The sequence below is a fragment of the Protopterus annectens genome, chromosome 12.part0, assembly GCF_019279795.1.
Source record: "Protopterus annectens isolate FY-2018-M chromosome 12.part0, PAN1.0, whole genome shotgun sequence".
NCBI lineage: Eukaryota > Metazoa > Chordata > Ceratodontiformes > Protopteridae > Protopterus > Protopterus annectens.
This window is the reverse complement of record NC_056746.1, coordinates 348,531,964-348,552,229: the sequence shown is the minus strand read 5'-3', so window position 1 is coordinate 348,552,229 and position 20,266 is coordinate 348,531,964. Positions and strand designations below refer to the sequence as shown.

The 20,266-nt window shown below is 41.9% G+C and overlaps 1 protein-coding gene across 4 annotated transcripts in view; it reads right to left on the bottom strand.

Moving 5' to 3' along the window:
- The window catches only part of LOC122816558 (katanin interacting protein), a 3,576,055-nt gene that overhangs the window by 1,025,977 nt on the left and 2,529,812 nt on the right, over nucleotides 1-20,266 (bottom strand). For all 4 annotated transcript variants that reach the window (XM_044089422.1, XM_044089419.1, XM_044089421.1 and 1 more), the window contains exon 16: nucleotides 15,007-15,732. In XM_044089422.1, the coding sequence (XP_043945357.1) occupies nucleotides 15,007-15,732 (726 nt within the window). The remainder of the gene's footprint in view (nucleotides 1-15,006; nucleotides 15,733-20,266) is intronic.

Genomic DNA, 20,266 nt, shown 5'->3' with positions numbered 1-20,266 from the left:
CAGGCATTCCATCCAACTACATTAGTAAATGAAAAATGCAGACACCAACATGAAGCCGTTTAGTGAGCAATTCACACAGTGTGCAGCCATAAATCAATGGAGACCCTGGCCATACCACCATACAACTAGTCTGTGAATGGAACTAGCACTTGTCACATCAGCCCACTGGTGACCCTAGTATGCTTTCCACTCCTTAAGCTTCCTTACAACATGTCTCTGAATTTGTCATCCATTAAATCTACACCTAGCTTGCATACAATGTTAACTCCAGGGTCCACATACATTGTATCAACTACAAGAACATTTTGAAATGATACATTTGCAGTAAGCAGTGACTATATTCATGAAATGACTTTTTTTCCTCATAGTACAGAATGGCTAGAATGGGGTACTGTATTGACCACCCTGATCTATGCTTTCTCCAACTACAATCTTTAATTCTACATTCCTCAAGCCCACCTCAGATCACTGCCACGTCACCTGTGTAGTGCAACAGTGCAATTATGCTCTCTAGCACCAATTTCTGGTCGTTCTAAATCTGGAAAAGAGCCCTTACTCATTAATGCATGTTATGGAGTTGCTTCCAGAACTAAAAAAAAGGTGCCATCATCATAAAATACTTCTGAATTACTGTGAGAAAATACCTAATTTTACAAATATTACTATACAATAGAACATTTTTACCTCATAAAAAAAGTGCAAGAGCCTCAAATAGGATGTAAAACCCAGTATGCTAAACCAAGTCCACTGGCCAGTATGGCCACACTGAAACAAAGATCAATGTGTCTATCACACCATTTCAGATTTATGGTTGATGTACATGTGTGTGTGTGTGTAAGATGCATACATACATGTGTGTCTGCTTGTGTGTGTGTACATACGTGTATATATGTATACACACACATGTATACAAAAATATCAGGCCATTTCACATTTATACACACACGTGTACATCTGTCAACCAAAATCCTTCTAAAAGAATAAGATGGTTTGGGATTACCCGATTTGAAGGGATATTTTAGAGTTACACAGTTAAGTCTCCTATACACAGCACACCCAGAAAGCTATAATTCAAAGTGGAAAGGGATAATGATGAAATGGGCGGGGGGCAAGAAATAAGGAGACTGGGATTTTGGATGCAGATCCTTAGAAAGAATAACAATAGTCATACAGAATATTATATTCATAGAGCAGCAGAAAGTATTCTAAGAACTAAACAAACAAGGGAGTGCAGTAAGGAGATTCTGCCAAAAGGGACAACTGCAATTAAGGGTACAGAGAATATGCAAGAGGGGGGCTGGAATTTACTGGAGAGAACTAGCAAAGGAACCAAGGTATTGGGAGAAAATAATTAAGAGTAGTAGAGGTACTATAATGGGAAGAGGCCAAGAATACATTTGGATTGCAGGCTACAGACTGCCTCCCTATCAAGGATTGATATCAGAGTACAGGCAAAGAGAAAGACAGGACCAGCACTGGTAGAGTTTTTAGCTGAATCTAGAACAGAAGCTGCTGATAAAATGGCTAATTAGTAAGGCATATAGAATATTGCTTGATAACTATAGGAATCAATTGAAGGAGGTTACATAAGATTGGGAACAGAGACTGGATAAACAGTTCACAAATAAACAATGGGAGGCTATATGTATAGCTCCCAAACATGCAACAAAGTCTAGAAGATTTAGGATATTTGCTTGGAAGTGTCTTCAGAGGTATTTTTATACCCCAAACAGACTCTTGCAGACTATTCTGCCAGAAATACTGGATGAGCAAATTGATATAATGAGGAAAATGATTTTTGAGCTGTGATTCAGGATCTGAACTGCCTAGACATAATAAGGCCTTGCTGAGTTTAATTCTGGTGGCTGCCAAAAAAAAGCAATTACTAGAAAATGGAAATCGAAGTCTAAACCAACCATATCAGAAGTAGTGAATATAATACCAGAAATAAAAGAAAAAATAAAAGAAATTGAAGCAGGATCTTTAAAAAAGGGTAGGAGCAAATTACATTGAAAAAAATGGGAATTGTGGGAACAATACATGAAGAGAAAGAAGTTATGTACTTACCATAATGTTCCATCTGTGTTGTCCATTTTTCATTCTTCCTCAACTCTTGGGTTCCAGCCTGGCTGCTACTATAGCTAATGGCCACCAAAAAGCTCTCAAGGTACTCCCTACCCTCAATGCACTAACCCCTAACACACCTCAGATCTTGTTTGTTGACTGATATAAAGAAATAAGAAGTTATGTGCTCACCATAACGTTCCATGTGAGTTGTTCCATCTCCCTTCATTCTTTACTGATGGGTTCGGAGCCAATACATCGGCTCCGATACAGCCGTTTGCAAAGCTCAAGGTTTGCCAGTAGCTCGAGACCAAGCCCCTTATCCCATGATGCACTGCTGGAATTGCCTCAGATCTTGTTTGCTGTGTGTACTATATCCATAAGTGAACTACCCTCCCATAGACAGGAAGAAGAATTGAGCAACCAGGATGAGACCAGCCTCTAGGTCAACTATCAGCCAGGTGGGGGATGGAGGGAGGGACGTAAGAATGAAGGCGAGATGGAACAACTCACATGGAACGTTGTGGTGAGTACATAACTTCTTAATGTGAAGTTGTTCAATCTCGCCGTTCATTCTTTACTGATAGGTAGCGTCCCTAGCACCCTCAATCTCGGGTGGCTCATGGGAGTACATTCTTCAGGACCATAGACCCAAAGGAAGCCCTGTCCCTGGAGGCCTTATCAACTTTGTAATGAGTGGTATGAGGTTTAGACCAAGTGGCTGCAGCACAAATGTTATCAAGGGGCAATTTGGCTTGGAATGCAGATGATGTAGAAACTGCTCTGGTAGAGTGAGCTTTAATCTTGTGTAGTAAGGGCATATTAGCAGCTGAATAAACAAAAGTGATACAATCAAATAGCCATTTAGAAAGCATTGTTTTAGCCACTTGTCTACCTTTTCTGGCTTCAGAGAAAGACACAAAGAGCTGGTCTGATTTTCTAACATCTTTTGTACTGTCCAAATAATATCTGAGCTGTCTGTGAATGTCAAGTTTGTGCAGCATATACTCTAATTTATTGGAATGGTTAGGGAAGAAGACTGGCAACTCAATGACTTGGTTGATATTAGACTCCGAACAAACTTTGGGCAAAAAGGAGGGGTTTGTCCTAAGAGATACTCTATCAGAATGAAAAATCAAATAAGGAGGGCTGATAGATAAAGCTTGAAGCTCTGACACTCTGTGGGCAGAAGTAATAGCCACCAGAAATATGGTTTTCCATGATAAAAATTTAAGATCACAAGATGATGCAGGTCCAAATGGGGGAAGAATTATACGAGACAGCATAAAATTTAGATTCCAAGGAGAATAAGGAGTTTTCACTGGAGGCTTCATGTGAAAGGTTCCTTTGAGAAAGGTCTTGGACAACTTGTGGGACATTATGTTTAGCCCGTCATCTCTGAGATGAAAGTTAGATATAGCAGCCAACTGGACCCAAACTGTTGCGGCTGCAGCTCCTTTATTAAAGATCATAGTCAAGAATTCTAATATGGACGTCAAGGGGGCTTGATAAGGATCAATGTTCTGCTTAGAGGCCCACATGGAAAATCTCTTCCACTTACTAAGATATAATCTTCTGGTGGACGGCTTATGGGAAGACAAAAGGATCTGCCTTGTCTCATTGGAAAGGTTATGAAGCCTGGCTATGAGGGGAACTGGAGCAGTCAAGCTGTTAGCTTCAGTGACTGTAAGGAAGGATGGAGGTCCCCTGACGGATGTGTCAGAAAGCCCGGAACTGGGTCCAGAATCCATGGATTCTCCAAGAGATGATGATGAAGAAATGGGAACCAAATCTACCAAGGCCAATGAAGGGTGATAAGAATGATGGTCCTTCCCAGTGACTTTGCTTTCCGTAGAAGTCTGGGTATTAACGAGATTGGAGGGAATGCATACAGGAGACCCGGGGGCCAATCGTGTATGAGTGCATCCCTCAGGGGTTCTTCCGGAGGGGGAATCAGGGCAAAGTAGCTTCTGCATTTCATGTTGATGTGACTGGCAAAAAGATTGCAGCTAGGCTGGCCCCATTTGCAGAAAATCCTGTCCGCAATCTCTTGCTTGACAGACCACTCATGCAGCAACAAAATTGCCCTGTTCAGTTTGTCTGCTATCACGTTGGATCTCCCCGGGATGTGCGTTGCCAACAGAAAGCGCTGGGAGGAGACAGCCCACTGCCAAACTCTGAGGGCTTCTCGGCAAAAGGGGTAAGACTTGGTTCTGCCTTGCTTATTCAAGTACCAGACTACTGACATATTGTCTGTCTGAATTGCAATCGTTCCTAGAAGAGACTCCTGGAAATTCTGCAATGCCAGAAGTACTGCTCTCATCTCCAGAACATTGATACAAGGATGTGACTCTTGATCCGTCCATGTGCCTTGGGCAGTCTTTCCCTGAAAATGTCTCCCCCACACCCTATCAGGGAAGCGTCCATGGTCACAGTGGCTACTGGAGCGGGTAGTACAAAGGGGCGCCCTATGATTACATGAAGAGACGTCAACCACCAATGGAGATCTCTCTTGCAAGAGTTCGTAATTAAAATCATGTGATTCATTGGAAGTTCCTGATAAGACCACTGAGTGAATAGCAGCCATTGAAGAATCCACATATGCATCCTTGCTAATGGTATGGCCAAGATCGCTGCAGCCATCAAACCCAATATTTTTAAAACTTCTGCGGCTGGTGCTCTGTCTTTCGGTACCAATGAGCCGACATGCTGGTGAAGAACTGGTAGTCGTAGAGTGGTGGTTGAAGTGTCTAACTCTGCCCCTATAAAGACGATATGCTGCGATGGCAATAAGGCAGACTTTTCTGAGTTGACTGTAATGCCTAAGTGATTGCAGAGTGTCAGAGTGTATTCCCTCGCCTGAATCAGTTGACGCCTGGTGGTGGAGGTAAGGAGCCAATCGTCTAGGTACAGAAACACCTGGAATCCTAGACGTCTCAGGTGAGCCGTGGCCACTGCCATGCATTTGGTGAACATTCTGGGGACAGTTGTGAGACCAAGGGGCAGGGCTCGAAATTGATAATGATTGGCTCCCAGCCGGAAAACGCAGATGATCTCTGGATGGCCTGGCCATTTTTATGTGGTAGTATGCATCCTTGAGATCTATCGAGCATATTTCATTGCCTCTCCCTAAAAAGGGAAGTATAGACTGTAGCGTGACCATCCGGACCTTCTCTTTCTTCACAAATTGGTTGAGTCTGCTGAGGTCCAAAATGGGTCTCCAGTCCCCTGTTTTCTTTGGGACCAAAAAGAATCTTGAGTAAATTCCGGATCCTGTTTGGTCTGCTGGGACTGGCTGGATGACTTTTTTCCAGCAACTTGTGGCAGACCTCTACAGTTGCTTCTTCCCTGTAACTGGGTGGAACGTCCAGGATTCTCCTTGCGGGTATGGGTGGAGTGGAGACCGGTACTGAAATACCTTCCGGAAATAATACTTTGTACCTAGTTGTTGTTTGTTATATCTTGTCAGGCATCTGGGTACAAAGATAAGCGACCCCCGACTGCCTCCAGAGCAGGACAGTCGGGCCTCCTTTCAGGAGCGCTGATAGGGTTGACCAGAGAAGTGATCTCTGTCACCCTGGTGTTGCGGTCCCCCTCTGCCGTGAGGGCAGCGTCTTCCATTATTACCCCCTCCTCTGCCCCTAGAGGGGGGGGTTCACCATTTGTGTCCTGAAAGGCTCCTTGGGCATTTCGGAACCACATTTTTCCTCCCCTTTGGCCTTTGGGGTAAGAACGAGTAGGGGTCGAAAAACGGACTCCAACGGCAGACAGTCTTTCCCTCCTGTTCACACCTGCTCAAAGTTTCCTTCACTTTAGACCCAAAGAGAGATGAGCCATCAAAAAGGGTGTTCACAAATGAAGACTTAAAGGGCTACGCGAAGGAACACAAGCGCATCCAGGAATGTCTTCTTAGAGCAATTCCTGTACCTGCTGCCCTACTCATCCCATCAGCTGCATATGATATGAGACGCATGGACAAGTTTGCAATGGAATTTAGGGTAGCAAGCTTGGTGGCAACTTTGTTGGAAGCCCCTGCAGCTACAATACCCTGAAGAGTATCTCCCAACTCCTTACGGAGATCTCTTTGTAGCCTGGTAAAATGGATCAAATAGTTCAGGGATCGGAGTGTAAAAGTCACTGAACTAAACATGCGTTTTCCATATCTATCCATGATCCTGGACTCTCTGTTAGGAGGATGGATAGACGAGGAAGTCTCAGACATTTCCTTTCTGGTGGCCGCCACCACTACCATGGCATCAACAGGGACTCCTTTGGACAAAAAGGATTTATCTATGGGGGTAGAAATAAACTTATTAGGCCTCCGAGGGACAGGCTCCATGGCCTCTGGTGACTTCTACGCCCTCCGAGAGATCAGCTGCATGAGCTCATCGAAGGGCGGAGACACCCAAGAGGTGGGAGGTTGAGACCCGAAAGCCTTCAGGAGAACTGACACGTCCTCAGTAGGGCCTTTGGACTGCCAATCACCCCTTTGCCTAAGGATCTCTAGTATCTCTGCAAAGGAGATATCCTCAGAGGGGGATTGTGGGAACCCTTCTGACTCATCCAAGTCAGTGTCAGATGTCAAAGACTCCTGTGGGGAGTCCAAGTGTCTCCTCTTGCACAATCTCTTCCTGGGGACCTCCTCAGTGGGAGCCTCTGGGGAGGTCTTGGAAAAACAGGGGGCACCCTGTGGGGCTACCTGAGGCTCAGGGTCTCTATGCTTAGCCTGGACAATGGAGGCAGAAGTAGACACAGGTGCTTTGGGGGAAGAAGAGGCCAGACCTGGTGTCGAGAATGTCTTTGGTGACAAGGCTCTCCTCATGGCTTCGAAGGCATCACGGCTCTGATGAGAACGAGTCGACGGACCCGAAGGAACCGGCAGCCCCTCCTGCACCACGGCCATGGGCTCCGAGCCAGAGGTAGGAGCCGAGCTCTTCTGAGCCGAAGCTCTGAGAGGAAGAGTCGGTACCAACAAGTTGGTACTACTGTCCTCCCCGGACCTGACAGGAGTGTGTCAGCTCCTAGAGTCCCCGGTCAGCACTGAGGACATCAGAGTAGATGGAACAGAGGACACCGGAGCAGGTCTCGTCTCCAATGGCTCCACCATCAACAGGTTGGCCCCCTCTAGCTCTGAAGGTCCGGTATGGCTTGGAGGAGGAGAAATCAAATCCAGGGTGGTGTTCTTCGGTTCCGACGCTAGGGTCGGAGCCGACAACAATTTAGCAAGGCCTAGTACCTGTAAGAGCTTCTGCACCAATCAGTCCATATCCAAATCCGAGAGGCTGACAGAAGACCTAGAGGAGTGCACCGACGGTGCCGATTGAAGGAGTGGAGATGCAGGTCACTCAGATACCGGCTCCAGAACTGTGGTCCGGCTCTGAAACGAAAAGACACACTGCTCCAAGAGCTGTGGAGCTGATGTCCCAGAATCTTCCAATTTTTTAGACTTTTTAGAGGCTTTAGATTCCCTGGAGTCTCCTGAAGACTTCGAGGACTTAGAGGACTTGCTGGCCCCATCCTGGTCACTCAATGCTTCGGAAAAAGGATGCTTCAGCAAGCCCCTATTAACAAGCTTCCTTTTCCTCTCCAACAAAACCCTTGAGGAAAAGGATTGGCAAATACTGCAGGACTCCTGTAAATGCACAGCACGTAAGCAATATATGCAATGAACGTGCCCATCAGTCACAGAATCTTTTGCCTGCAGTCTGGACATTTCTTGAATCCAGACTTTGGGTGTTTGTGCTTGTCCTCAGACATAACCAAACAAAATAACCCTTTAGGCTTAACACTAAAAACAAAGCCTAAATAATGTCACACTCAGCTATATAACAAGAACCACACCTAGGCTCAAAACACATAAAGCCTAGAGAGCAGCTAATTTACCAGAAAGAATAATAAAACACACACACACTCAAACAATGACCCAAAGGACCAACAACAGCTAAATATGTATATATATATATATATATATATATATATATATATATATATATATATATATATTTATATATAAAAGTAACCAGATAACAACTAGGCCAAAACACAAGGCTACTACAAACTAACTATCTAAACAGCACACAAAGGAAAGGGGAGCTTGTAAGAAGCCACAGAAACTACTCTATCACTAACTATGGAATAATATAAAAACATTTGAAAATAACTTGTGAAAAACGCTTTTTTTGGTGAATATTGGCTAGAGCAAACTGGAACCTCTGAGATCCGTGCCGTGGCAAACTAGATCTGAGGTAATTCCAGCAGAGCATCATGGGATAAGGGGCTTGATCTCAAGCTACTGGTAAACCTTGAGCTTTGCAAAAGGCCATATCGGCTCAAACCCATCAGTAAAGAATAAACGGTGAGATTGAACAACTTCACATGCAATATTAATATAATATTCTTAACAGAAAAAGCCATTATATGGAGCTCAACATGGGACACAGTGGTGTCCTTATAATCTCTCATTCTCCCAGAAGTCCATAATGAAAAAGGATGTGGGGTTGGTGGGCAGGAAGTTGAGGAAAAATGAATATGGACAACATAGGTGGAATGTTATGGTTAAGTACATAACTTCTTAATCTGATGCTATTGATTTTCATTCTGACCTCAACTGTTGGGACAGAGTCCCCAGCTACATAAATTTCCAAGTGAACTCTAAGGAAAGTATTCCTGAGCACAGTTGTGCCAAAGGCTGCTCTTCCCCTCGAGACCAGATACAGTTTGTAATGAGTGATAAAGGTATGAGAGGACTGGGCCAGGTTGCAGCGACATATATCTTGTCCACGGAAGCCCTATACAGAAAGACTGAAGAAGTTACCATAGCCATAGCTGAGAAGGGATCAATGTGTTTTTGTTGTGCCCAGTAAATGAACCTTTACTTGTGTAAAGTTTTCTTGTAGAAGGCTTATGGGAAGACAAAAGAATATGACAGAGAGGTGAAGAGATCAGTTGTCTGGCTATTAATGGAATTGAAGAAATGACACTGTCAGCTTGAGGTTTGAGACATCCAGATAAATCATACCTGTCAGGTGAGACAGTCCAAAAAATTGGTTCCAGAATCCACGGATGATTAAGCAGATAAGGCCATAGGAAGGGGAACCAAATCTGTCGAGCCAGTAAGGTGCAATGAGGATGACTTTGCTCTTCAACCTGGCAGCTTTCTGCAGGAACTTCGGGGTTAGGGAATTGGTGGGTAAGCATAAAGTAGACTGGGGGGCCAGTCGTCAAGAAGAACAGCCCTTGGTGATTCCACTAGGGTGGATTAGGGCAAAGTAGCTGCTGCATTTGTTGTTTAGGTGAGAAGCAAAAAGACAGCAGCAAGGCTGGCCCCATTAACAGAAAATAATTTTTTTAGAAGAATGGAGCTGCTCAATTGTCTGCTATAACATTGGACTTCCCCAGAATGTGCACTGCTATGAGAAAGCAGTTCATAGTTGTGTACTAGGCCAACAGCCCTGAAGCCTTTACAAGCCTAGCCCATAGAAGTGCCCTGGCATCATGCTGCCATTAGTTCCCAGTGCCTCAATCAAGTAGAGCCACTGGACTGATCACCGGGGTGAATTTTCTATTTCCCATCCACTCACCAAGATTTCTCTTGAAAAGGGCCAGTGAGGTGCTCTGCTTGACATGTATGGGAAGTCTATTCCAGAGCATGGGCAGTCTCTGGGTTATGAACCTGTCCCTCCAGCATGTTCTGCTGATTGTGATAATGAGGTTGAGGTCCCTGGAGTGGGTGGTGTGGAGGGATTGGGATTTCTTTAGGTGTAACATTTCTAACAGGGCTGGGGCAGACATGGCTTTGTAAGTCAAGCAGAGATCGTCTCTTAGCAGATGATATTAGACAGAGAAAAGCTGGAGTTTTTTGAGTTGGTCCATGTAGGGCATGTGTTTAAGGCTTAGGATCCTCTTCATGAGGTACTTTTGTGGCCTTTCCAGCTGTTGCAGGTGTTTAGTGAGGTACATGTCAAATGGGGCATTATACTCAATGACTGGTCTAATGAGGGAAGAGTAGAGAGAGATTGGATGAGATCGCCCACTGCCACACTGTGAGGGCTTCTTGACACAAGGGTAAGACCTAATTCCTCCTTGGTTGCTGATGTACCAAACCAGTGACAGATTGTCTGTTTGAATCTCAATTGTCCCTACATGGACAGCATCCTGGAAGGCCTGCAACACTGAGAGCAGGACATTGATATGTAAAAAGTGGCCTCTTCTGGGGACCAAATGCCTTGGACTGTTTTTTGCAGGAAGTGCCCACCTCCCAGTCTGGGAAGCATCTTTGGTGACTATGGCCTTGGGTTGAGGGAGAATAAAATGATAGCCTTGTACGACCTGATCTGACTGAATCCACCACCAGAGGTATCTCTTGCATGCCTGAGCGATTCTTATTTATGTTGACATGTGCTAGTAAAGAACAGATCACTAAGTTGCTATCATCCACTGAAGAATCCTCATGTAAAATCTTGCTAGTGGAACTAAGATTATGGTAGCGGACACTGACCCGAAGGATTGAAGGATCAACCAGGCTGAAATTTTAGTACTGTGGATTATTTTCCTGACCTGGAATCTGATAGTCTGTACTCTTGAGAGAGAGGAAGAGAAGCTGTCACTGATATCGTGTTGAAGACTGCTCCTATGAATTCCAAGGTCTGAGTTGGTTGTAACTGAGACTTCTCATAATTTATAGTTATTCCTAGATGAGAACAAATCTGAAGAACCTGATTTCTTGCTTTTGTTAGTAGATGCGTGGTCAGTGCATTAATGAGCCAGTCGTCTAGATATGGAAAAACTCAGAATCCCTGTAGTCTCAAGTGAGCTGCTACCACTGCCATGCACTTAGTGAACACCCTGGGTGCTGTGGTAAGACCAAAGGGCAGTGCTCTGAATTGATAATGACTGGCTTCCAGCCAGAAGCATAAATACCTTCTGGATTGTCTGTTCATTTTTATGTGATAGCATGCATCCTGAAAGTCTACTGATCACATCCAGTCATCCTTGCCCAAGGAAGACAGAATGAACTGAACTATGACCATCTGAAACTTTGTGTATTGAACTGATTTGTTCAAGTCGCTGAGATCCAAAACTGGTCTCCAGTCCCCTGTTTTCTTTGGCATTAAAAAGAATCTTGAGTAAGTTCCGGATCCTATCTCGTCTGGTGGGACCTCTTGGATGACTCTTTTTTGCTAGCAGCTTTTGCATTTCTAGTGCTGCTGCTTTCGTCTGACTGGGTAGAACATTGTGAATTTTGTATACAAGAGGGGTGGTAGGGAAAAGGGAATTATATAACCCCTGGAAATAATTCTCTCCACCAAAAAGTGCATTGATGAACGACGAGTTGAAGGGCTCTGCAAAATCACATATCCAAGCATACCTCCTGATGGAAATGCCTGAACCTGCTGCCCTTGAGGCACCTTCAGCAGCATGCGAGATAAGCCTCATATACGAATTTGAAATGCATTGAAGGGTAGCCAACTGTGAAACCCCAGAAGATGGAGCCTCAGCAGTATTACTCTCACCAAGTGATTTTGAAAGTTCCTTGATCAAGTCCCTTTGTAGTCTCGTGAAATGTCCCAAATATTTCAGCGACCTAAGGGCAAAGGTTGCTGAAGCACGAACATGCTTCCTAAATCTGTCCAATGCCCTAGACTCCCTGTTAGGGAGGTAGACAGAGGAACTCTGCTCAGCAAGTTCCTTCTTGGTGGCCGCAGCCACAACCATGGCATCTACGGGCACCTCCTTAATCCAGAATTCCTAACCTGCTGGTGGAGGCAGAATCTGATCTGGTCTCTTGAGGATTGGCTCAAGTGAGTCAGGTTCCTTCCATGCCTGCCTAGAGATCAAGTCAATGAGCTCATCTGTGGGTGGAGTAACCCAGGAGGTAGAGGGGCCAGCTTCAAATGCCTCCAGGAATACCAGCTCCTCTGGAGAAGGATTATCAGAGTACCACATCTGTTTAAGGATCTCAAGAATGTCTCCAAATGAGATGTCTTCAGGACCGAATCGTGGGATCCCCCTCTCCTTCAATGCAATCAGTATCCTCAGTGACTGACTCCTGAGGAGAGTCCAAGTGCCTCCTTTTGCACTTCCACTTCCTAGGGACCTCTTCAAATGGATACTCTGGTGAAGTATCAGAAGAGACAGTGAAACCCTGCTGGTTGGAGTGGAAACTTTGGGCAGTCTGTCCCTGTGGTGTAGAATGATGTGGCCCAAGGTACAGAGACATCTGGGATCCAGAAGGAATATCCAAGGGGTAGAATACATCTGCACTGCCGCAACAGAGAAAACTCTCTTCACTGCCTCAAAGGCAGAACACACCAGGGAGAAAGAAGACAATGGAGTCAAGAGGCTGGACTTGTGGCCCACTGATTCCCTTTACCCCGAAGGAAGTCTGCCCAAGGATGAAGTCGGAGCTGAGCTGTCTAGTGCTGAGGCTCAGAGACAGAAATAGTTCCAAAAACTTCGGAGTCAACTCCAACAGCTTGGATCCAATAGGACCACTTTGGCTCTGAGGACATCGGAGCCAGTAACTCAAGAGATATCTTCAGATCTGAAGATAATACCAAGTTTGGATCTTAGCCAGATAAACCCAGAAGACTTGGATCCAAGGATTCTGAAACGATGGGTCTGATAACTGGAGGAGTTATTATCAGTGGAGTGACAGAAGGATGGACTTCCTGGCCCATAGGGGTAGGAGTCAGGATAATTCCCATCTGAATCTGCAACTTCAGAAATCTCATCATCCTGTCCACATTGGCTTCGGTCAGAATTCTTGAAGCCCGAGAGGATGTCAAGGATGGTGATTTTGAGTGTCCGGGTTGCAGAAATGGAGCTGGAACTTTGGATGGTACTGGGGCTACAGTAGGAGATACCTAGCCCTAGGTAAAACTGTCAAATCCAAGGTGCTCAAAGCTGAAGGAGGAGTTGTGTAAAAATTGGCTGTAGGTGATTTGGACGTGTCATAGAACTGGATGTATTGCACGAGAGAAGGCCTGCAACAGTCAGGCATGACTGTTGACGAAGGTAGAAGAATAGCTCTGAATCATGAAAAATGGTGACAAGTTGATACAACATCCTGACCTTATGTAAAAATGGGAAAGGGCAGGTTGTTGTTGATGATGATTATGACAATAACTTGGAAATTATCTGCTGCATGCACTTCTCCCTTCTGGAAACTGTTCAAATTTCATAGAGTTTTCTATGCCCTTTATAGGTTAAGTGGAATGTTCAATGAAGAGAAATACATCTGTTGAATATGAAAACAGGACATGAAAAAAGACTGATAAATTTTAACTGTGATTTAAGCAGGAAATATGGATGTGATATGGAAATAGCTGGTCAGTCTTTATGGATATATACATTTCAAATAACTCTATATTTATTTTTGTTTAATATTTCCAAAACTGTGTGTTAAAACTGAACAATAATTTTTGCTTCAGATTATATCAGTGGTAGCAAGGAAAGCTACAACAAGAACATGAAACAAATCCACTCCTCCTACAATTCAAGTCTTTTTATGGACTAATAGATCGTAATAAAAAATAAAAATAAGTAATATGAGCTAAAAGAAATATTATTTTTTGGCCTATGTTACCAGTTTTAATACAGAAGTTTCATAATAACATTCTGAATATTAGTGACAATAATGTATGCCTTGTAATCCTGATATAAGAAAATATTACCTTCATATTTTGCTGGATTCATAGACACAGAATATGTATTTATTTTAGTTTTTGTTTGATAGTTTTATTCTGTATATAGTTATTATCTTTATTTATTTTCTTTAGAAAAAATAATTTAAAAATGAGACTATTTTATGATGGTCTGCATCAATTTATAATTCTATAACATTGTATTCAATATCATGTTTTATCCAAAAAAACTGTAATAAGATTTTCTGAGAAAAAAAAAAATGAAACATCTCTCTCACAAATCAGTGTCCAAAAATTATGGTCTGTATGGCAGTTTTACACTAGTACTTACATTTTAGGAATACTAAAACATGGAACGCTGCATTTTTTACATTATAATATTCATAATGTGTGACTGAAATCCAATGATTAAGGAACCATTCCCTCTACAAGCCTGTATTGTTCAACCTCAAATATCCTAAACACACTAGTATTGACAATATTGCTTATTTCAGTCACTGCCATCTTAATAATTTCAACATTAGCACCTACCTTCACAATGAATTCAAACCTCCCTTGACAACAGCCTTAACAGTAATATGAGAACTTCATCTTAGTTCACTCAAAGCCAAGGTCTCCTCTCAACTACACTTAAAAGTTGTTAAAAGAACCAATATTCCTTTACTAAGAAATGGACTTTTCCTGAATTTAACAATACATCAAGAAGTTCAAACGGTACACAGTCTGACAACGATTTAAAAATATGAAACTGTGGCCTATTACTCCTTGACTTAATTTGTTTCCCGTACTTATACAAATCCAAAAGTATTTGGAAGATCAAATCCAGTAACAGGAGCAAAATTCAAACCTTTGCACATAATCACTCTGTGCTGGTGTTAAAAAAACATAGTGTCAAAAATAGTTCTTTCTCCATTCAATTGTAGGTTCAAATATACTCTGGCTTTGGCCATTGTCTGTTTTCATTTTTTTGCTTTTACACTTATATTCTCTTTTACCACATTTGCTTACCACATATTTTATACATTCTAGCAATTACTTTAGCAAGTGTATGTGCTTATACTTTCTTTTTTGTAAAGCTACCACCTGTACAGATTACAACATACTGTCACTATGCATGCAAGATATCATAAAACCAAAGTAACATGAAGTAAAAGAAGAGCTTGATGCTTCCAAAAAACATATTAACTACCTAAACAACACTACAAAATCTGGAAAGAAACATGTTAGCTGGTCAGAGTAATTACTTTGCTTTTACTGTTTTACCTTCTAAAGTATAGCTGTTCTTTAAGTTACATACCTCCAGACAGGATTCCAGAAGCTTTGGCAATCTCTCCTTTAAAAATGCATTTTCCATCTAATGACATTTCAATGTCTCTGACACCACGAAATGAATGAATTCTTGATTTATTGTAATTCCATATCCTAATCATAGCCACCTGGTAAGGCTTCACAAAAGTGAGGCGGATTAAGTGGTTCTGGCCAAGAGTAAAAGGTGCTAGCCAAAGATGCATATCATCCTGTGTCCTATTTACTCCATCTATCAGGTTACCTACTACTCTGGGATCTGTGCCATACTCAGGTAAAATATTTATATCAGGTGGCTCTGCGTCTATGAGTGCAACCTGTACAGGTTCTCCACTGGAGCTAAATATTTCAATTCCATTCAGTCCAACATAGTGTCGATCCCCCCATGTTGAGGTGATGTTAATTAGCAAGTGCTGGCCATGGGGCAGGATGGGAATTTCAAAGTCACTTCCTTCGTCTCTATCTGTTTCTGTGCTTACTTCATCTTCCTCTTGTACCTCCCTCCTCAGTCTTTGATGATTCCCACCTTGTCTGCTTATTTTAGTTTTCTGCAAGAACTGGTCAAAGACATCTCCCTCTGGTTCCATATTAGAAATCCGACCACGTTGAGACTGATTAAACTTCTGCAAAGAATTCCATGATTCCAACAGTGAGTCCTCTTGCTCACTCCTCCATTTGGCTCTCTGAGACTTATGAGTTTTTTCAAGAGGTTCACCACCTGAAATGAGTTTAAAGAATGTTGTTAAAAATGATGCACAAACATTCTTGATGAACATGACTAACTTTACAGTCACTGTCCCCTTTCTTTGCAAACTACATATTTCTAATGAATGTCTCTAAGAGCAATTCAAAAGAAGTAAGTTATACCAGCATAATGCAACAGTACTCCTAATAAAGCAGACATTCAAATTACTGGAAGATGATTTCTCTGTTTTTTCCTTGATTTTTTTTTCTCACCATACCAAGCTCTTTCTAGTATTAAGAACTACAATGTACAAAAATAAAGCAGCATGGAAATATGCCAAGTGACTTTTACAATATACATATACTAATGTAATGCAGGAAATAAGAGTAATACTGCTAAAAGCCACAGAAACAGTAAAAAATGCACTTTATCTTTTCATAAAACTAAGAAAATGTCAACAGCTCTAAAAATGCACTTTATCTTTTCATAAAACTAAGAAAATGTCAACAGCTTCAACAGCTCTATTAATTGGAAAATATACAAGCAGGATTCAATTTAATATAATTGGTATTATCTAAAATTTACAGTAAAATATTAGTGCATTTCTAATAATCAATGTAAAAATTCCCAGTTTTGATTATATTAGAATGCATTACTAATTTATACCTTAGGGACCCAGTTCTGAAAGATTTGCTGCAGGTATAAGCAACTTACTCCAGTGTAAGCCTACCATGATTCCTAAACGCTTACTCTCCGTGTAAGTGACTTAACTCTGGTGTAAGCCTACTTTACAGATAGGCCTTACACCAGCAGGCTTACACCTGAGTAAGTCACTTACACTGTCAGCCAAGTCTGTTGGAATTGGGGCACACTTTCCCTGGAGTCAGTTACTTGCACTGAGAGCAAGTCTTTTGGAATCTGGCCCCAGACTTTCTGTAAGAAGATACTTTTACTCCTCCATACAAATATAACAAAATAAAAAAAAATCTAATTTACACAAATAATGACACACAACACAGCGCATCATCAGTTTTTTGAGGTTACAAATAATTTAAATACTGCAAACTACATGTAGAACAGTGTGTATGTGCTGTGTCTTTAAGAAGAATTTCAAGGACTGAATGTGCATATATAAATAGCAAGCACGTGCTATATTCAGTGCCATTTTGAGACTGCAGCCAGAGAGTGAACATGTATGAATGTAACAGTTAGTTTATAAGTTTATCTAAGTTAAAGCATTAAGCCTCAATCCTGCTGTGTTTGTAAATAATAAAGCTGCTTGAACAGAACCCATGAAGTCTCGTCTATTGTGTCCTGACTAGACGCGCAACATGGAGTCAGAAAAGGGATGCCAGAAACAAGATATTCAGAGCCATGAGGTGCAGAGACAGCAGTGAAAAACTAAAAGAAACGAGCATGTAAACAAGCCAGAAAGCCAGAAAAGCAACTAAGGTAACAAAAAAAATTGCATGAACAGTTTATTTTATAAATAAGATGAAACGGAGCATTACAAGGGCACTCAAGCCGCATTATTAAGGAAGCAAAAAGGCACAAAAGGTTTATTAACCAGAAATGTTTAAGACTGAGTTATTTGATAAAACTATTGCCAGAAAATCTTATAAAGGGTCAGAAATTACCGCTGACTTGCAAAACAAGCATGTTTAAAGCAAAACGAGTATGTGTAAAGCAAAACGGACATGTTTAGAGTAAAACGGGCACAAGAAAAGCACAATGGGCATAAAAACAGATTAAATGAGCACAACAAATGTAATAAGAGCAAAAAAGGGCACATTAAGCATAAATAAAGCAAGGCGACTGCATGTTTTGGGTAAAGTGCTGTGTTTGGGCATAATTACGACTTTGTATTGTATCAAGGGCCTGACTAAAGTTATTCGAAATATCTCAGAGTGTGTTAAAAGTGCTTACTACTGTGCATTTATTCTGAAGGCATAGCCGGCCTTAGGCATAGGCCAACTAGGCGGCTGCCTAGGGCGCCGCTCTACTAGGGGAGCTTTTCTAGGATTTATTTGGTATAGGTAGACCAGGATGGAGGCAGTGGGTGGTGAGGTGGGGGGTGCCATGGAGTTTTTTTGCCTAGGGCACCAGTTGACCTAAGGCCGCACCTGTCTGAAGGGTCTGTTAGTGTGCAAAGTGCAACTGTTTCATGAAGTACAGTCAACGTACAGCAATTTTGAAAAATTTCTTCTGCTGGATGTGTCTGTTCGCAAAGGTGCTGTCATTACAGTGTGTGTCTTGCAATGTAAAGAGTTACTTAGTGAAGTACTGCCATTTTGGGGAAGTTTCAGTGTGCTGTGTACTGTTTAATTGCAAAATTCAATTACTTCGAAATGTTTCTTATTATGAGCTTCTCCTGCCCAGTTCATTTGCATAGTACAGTTATTTGAAATGTTTCTTACACTGATTTCAAAAGTATTACAGTGCCCGAAAGACTTATTTTGCAGAGTTCAGTTATTCTGAAACACTACGAGTATGCCCAATAGCATAATGTCGAAAAGCCCAAAAGCATAACTTCAGAAGTACAGAAGTATAAGGGCATACTTACAAATACTAGCATAAATTTCTGGCATATGTATATGTGTGTATGTTCATGCATGTTTGCAAAACTATTCCGTGGTATATGTTAATATGGCAGACAGATTTCAAAAGCCCTCACCACTTGTATTTGATCAGAATATTGCAGAGAATTGGAGAATATTTGAGCAAGATTATGATACTTTTATACAAGCAGCTTATTCAGATTAAGATGCATGCACTAGGGCATTCATTTTGCTAAACCTAGCTGGGTCAGAGGCCACAGAAAGGGAGCGTTCATTTGTGTATGCATCAGCAGTATATGAAGGGGAAGGTGAAAACCTTCATATTGTTGCACCGTCTGAATCAAGGGAAGACCCTGAGTGTCTGAAGTGAAAATTCAGAGAGATGTGTAACCCCCAGACAAATGTTACATTAGAGAGGCATTTGTTTTACACAACAGATCAGAAACCAGGGGAAATATTTGCAGCTTATATAACTGACCTGAGAAACAAAGCTAAAAGGTGTCGGTTTGGTGACCTAAAAGATGAGCTGATAAAGGACAGGCTCATGTGTGGTATTAATAGTGCTGCATTAAGAAAGATTTTGCTTTGTGACAGTGATTTAACACTGAGCAAAGCTACAGAGATTTTTCAAATCCATGAAGTTACAGAAAGGCACGCAAGTATGTTTGCAAGTGATAAGAGTATGGTTTCAACAAACTCTAGAGTAAATGTAGATAGCATGCAACACGTGGCAAACAGAAGCAGGCCTAAGCACATGGCAGCCACAGCCCCTGCTGGTTTGTCAGGGAAACCACGTAGTGTTCCAGCAAGTTCTAAGAAGAGTGCATGCTCAGTGCAGTACAAGCATGAGTCAGCAAAACCCAAGTCCAGTCTTATTGTTAACTGTCATAATTGTGGGGTCAGCTACGAGTCTAAAACAGAGAAATGTTTAGCATTTGGCTAGCAATGCCAGAAGTGTAAAAAAATGGTTTTGCAAATCAAGTAAACCTCACACAGCTATGAAAAATGGCCACTCAAAAAAGCAAACTGATCAAGTAGAATTGCAGCAGTCTACTTTCTATGTAGATGGTGCATCAGTAGCTGGTGAAAAAGTTGATGCAGTGAATTTAACAAAGAATGAAGTGTTTTGTACTGTCTGGATCAATGATAAACCCACCAAGCTCAAAGTAAACACTGGTTCAAAGTGTAATGTTATGTCAGCAGGTACTTTTGCTAAAGTAAGAGCTAATGAGCAACTCAATGTGGCCAGTTGTGCGAAACTTGTTGCTTATTGTGGTGAAGAAATTCAAACCAAAGGTTCAGTAGTACTTTCATATTATTTGGCCAAGAGCTGTTACAACTTGTTGTTTTATGTGGTTCGAAGACCAGTACAATCTTTATTGGGTCTCAGAGACAGTATGAGAATGAATCTGCTTTCTTTTACCAAAGACGTTCATCATATAAGCACATATCCTAGTTCCAATTTCTCCAAAGCTATTGTCTCAGAGTACGCTGATGTTTTCGATGACAAATTTGGCAAACTTCCAGTTGTGTATTCTATGAAGTTAGACCCAGAGGACAGACCAGCAAAAGCTCCCATAGCCACGTAAGATGGAGTCAAAGCTCAGTTGGATAAAATGGTGCAACAAGGTATAATTTGTCCAGTTACAGAACCAACTGAATGGTAGCAGCTCACAAAAAAAACTCAGATGAAATCAGAAAATGTACTGACCCAAGAGATTTGAACAAAGCATTGAAGAGACTGCATCATCCAATGCGTACAGTTGAAGTGGTCACAGCCCTAATACCAAATGGCACTGTTTTTTCTGCCTTAGATGCAAAGAGTTTGTTTTGGAAAGTGATGCTTGATCACAAATCTTCATCACGGACTACTTTTAGTACCCAGTTTGGCAGACACAGATTCCTAAGGATGCCCTTTGGAATAAATTCTGCAAGTGAAGTCTTTCAGCGTGCAATGGAGCAAATTTTTTCAATATATCCTTGTGCCATAATAGTAGATGATTTATTTG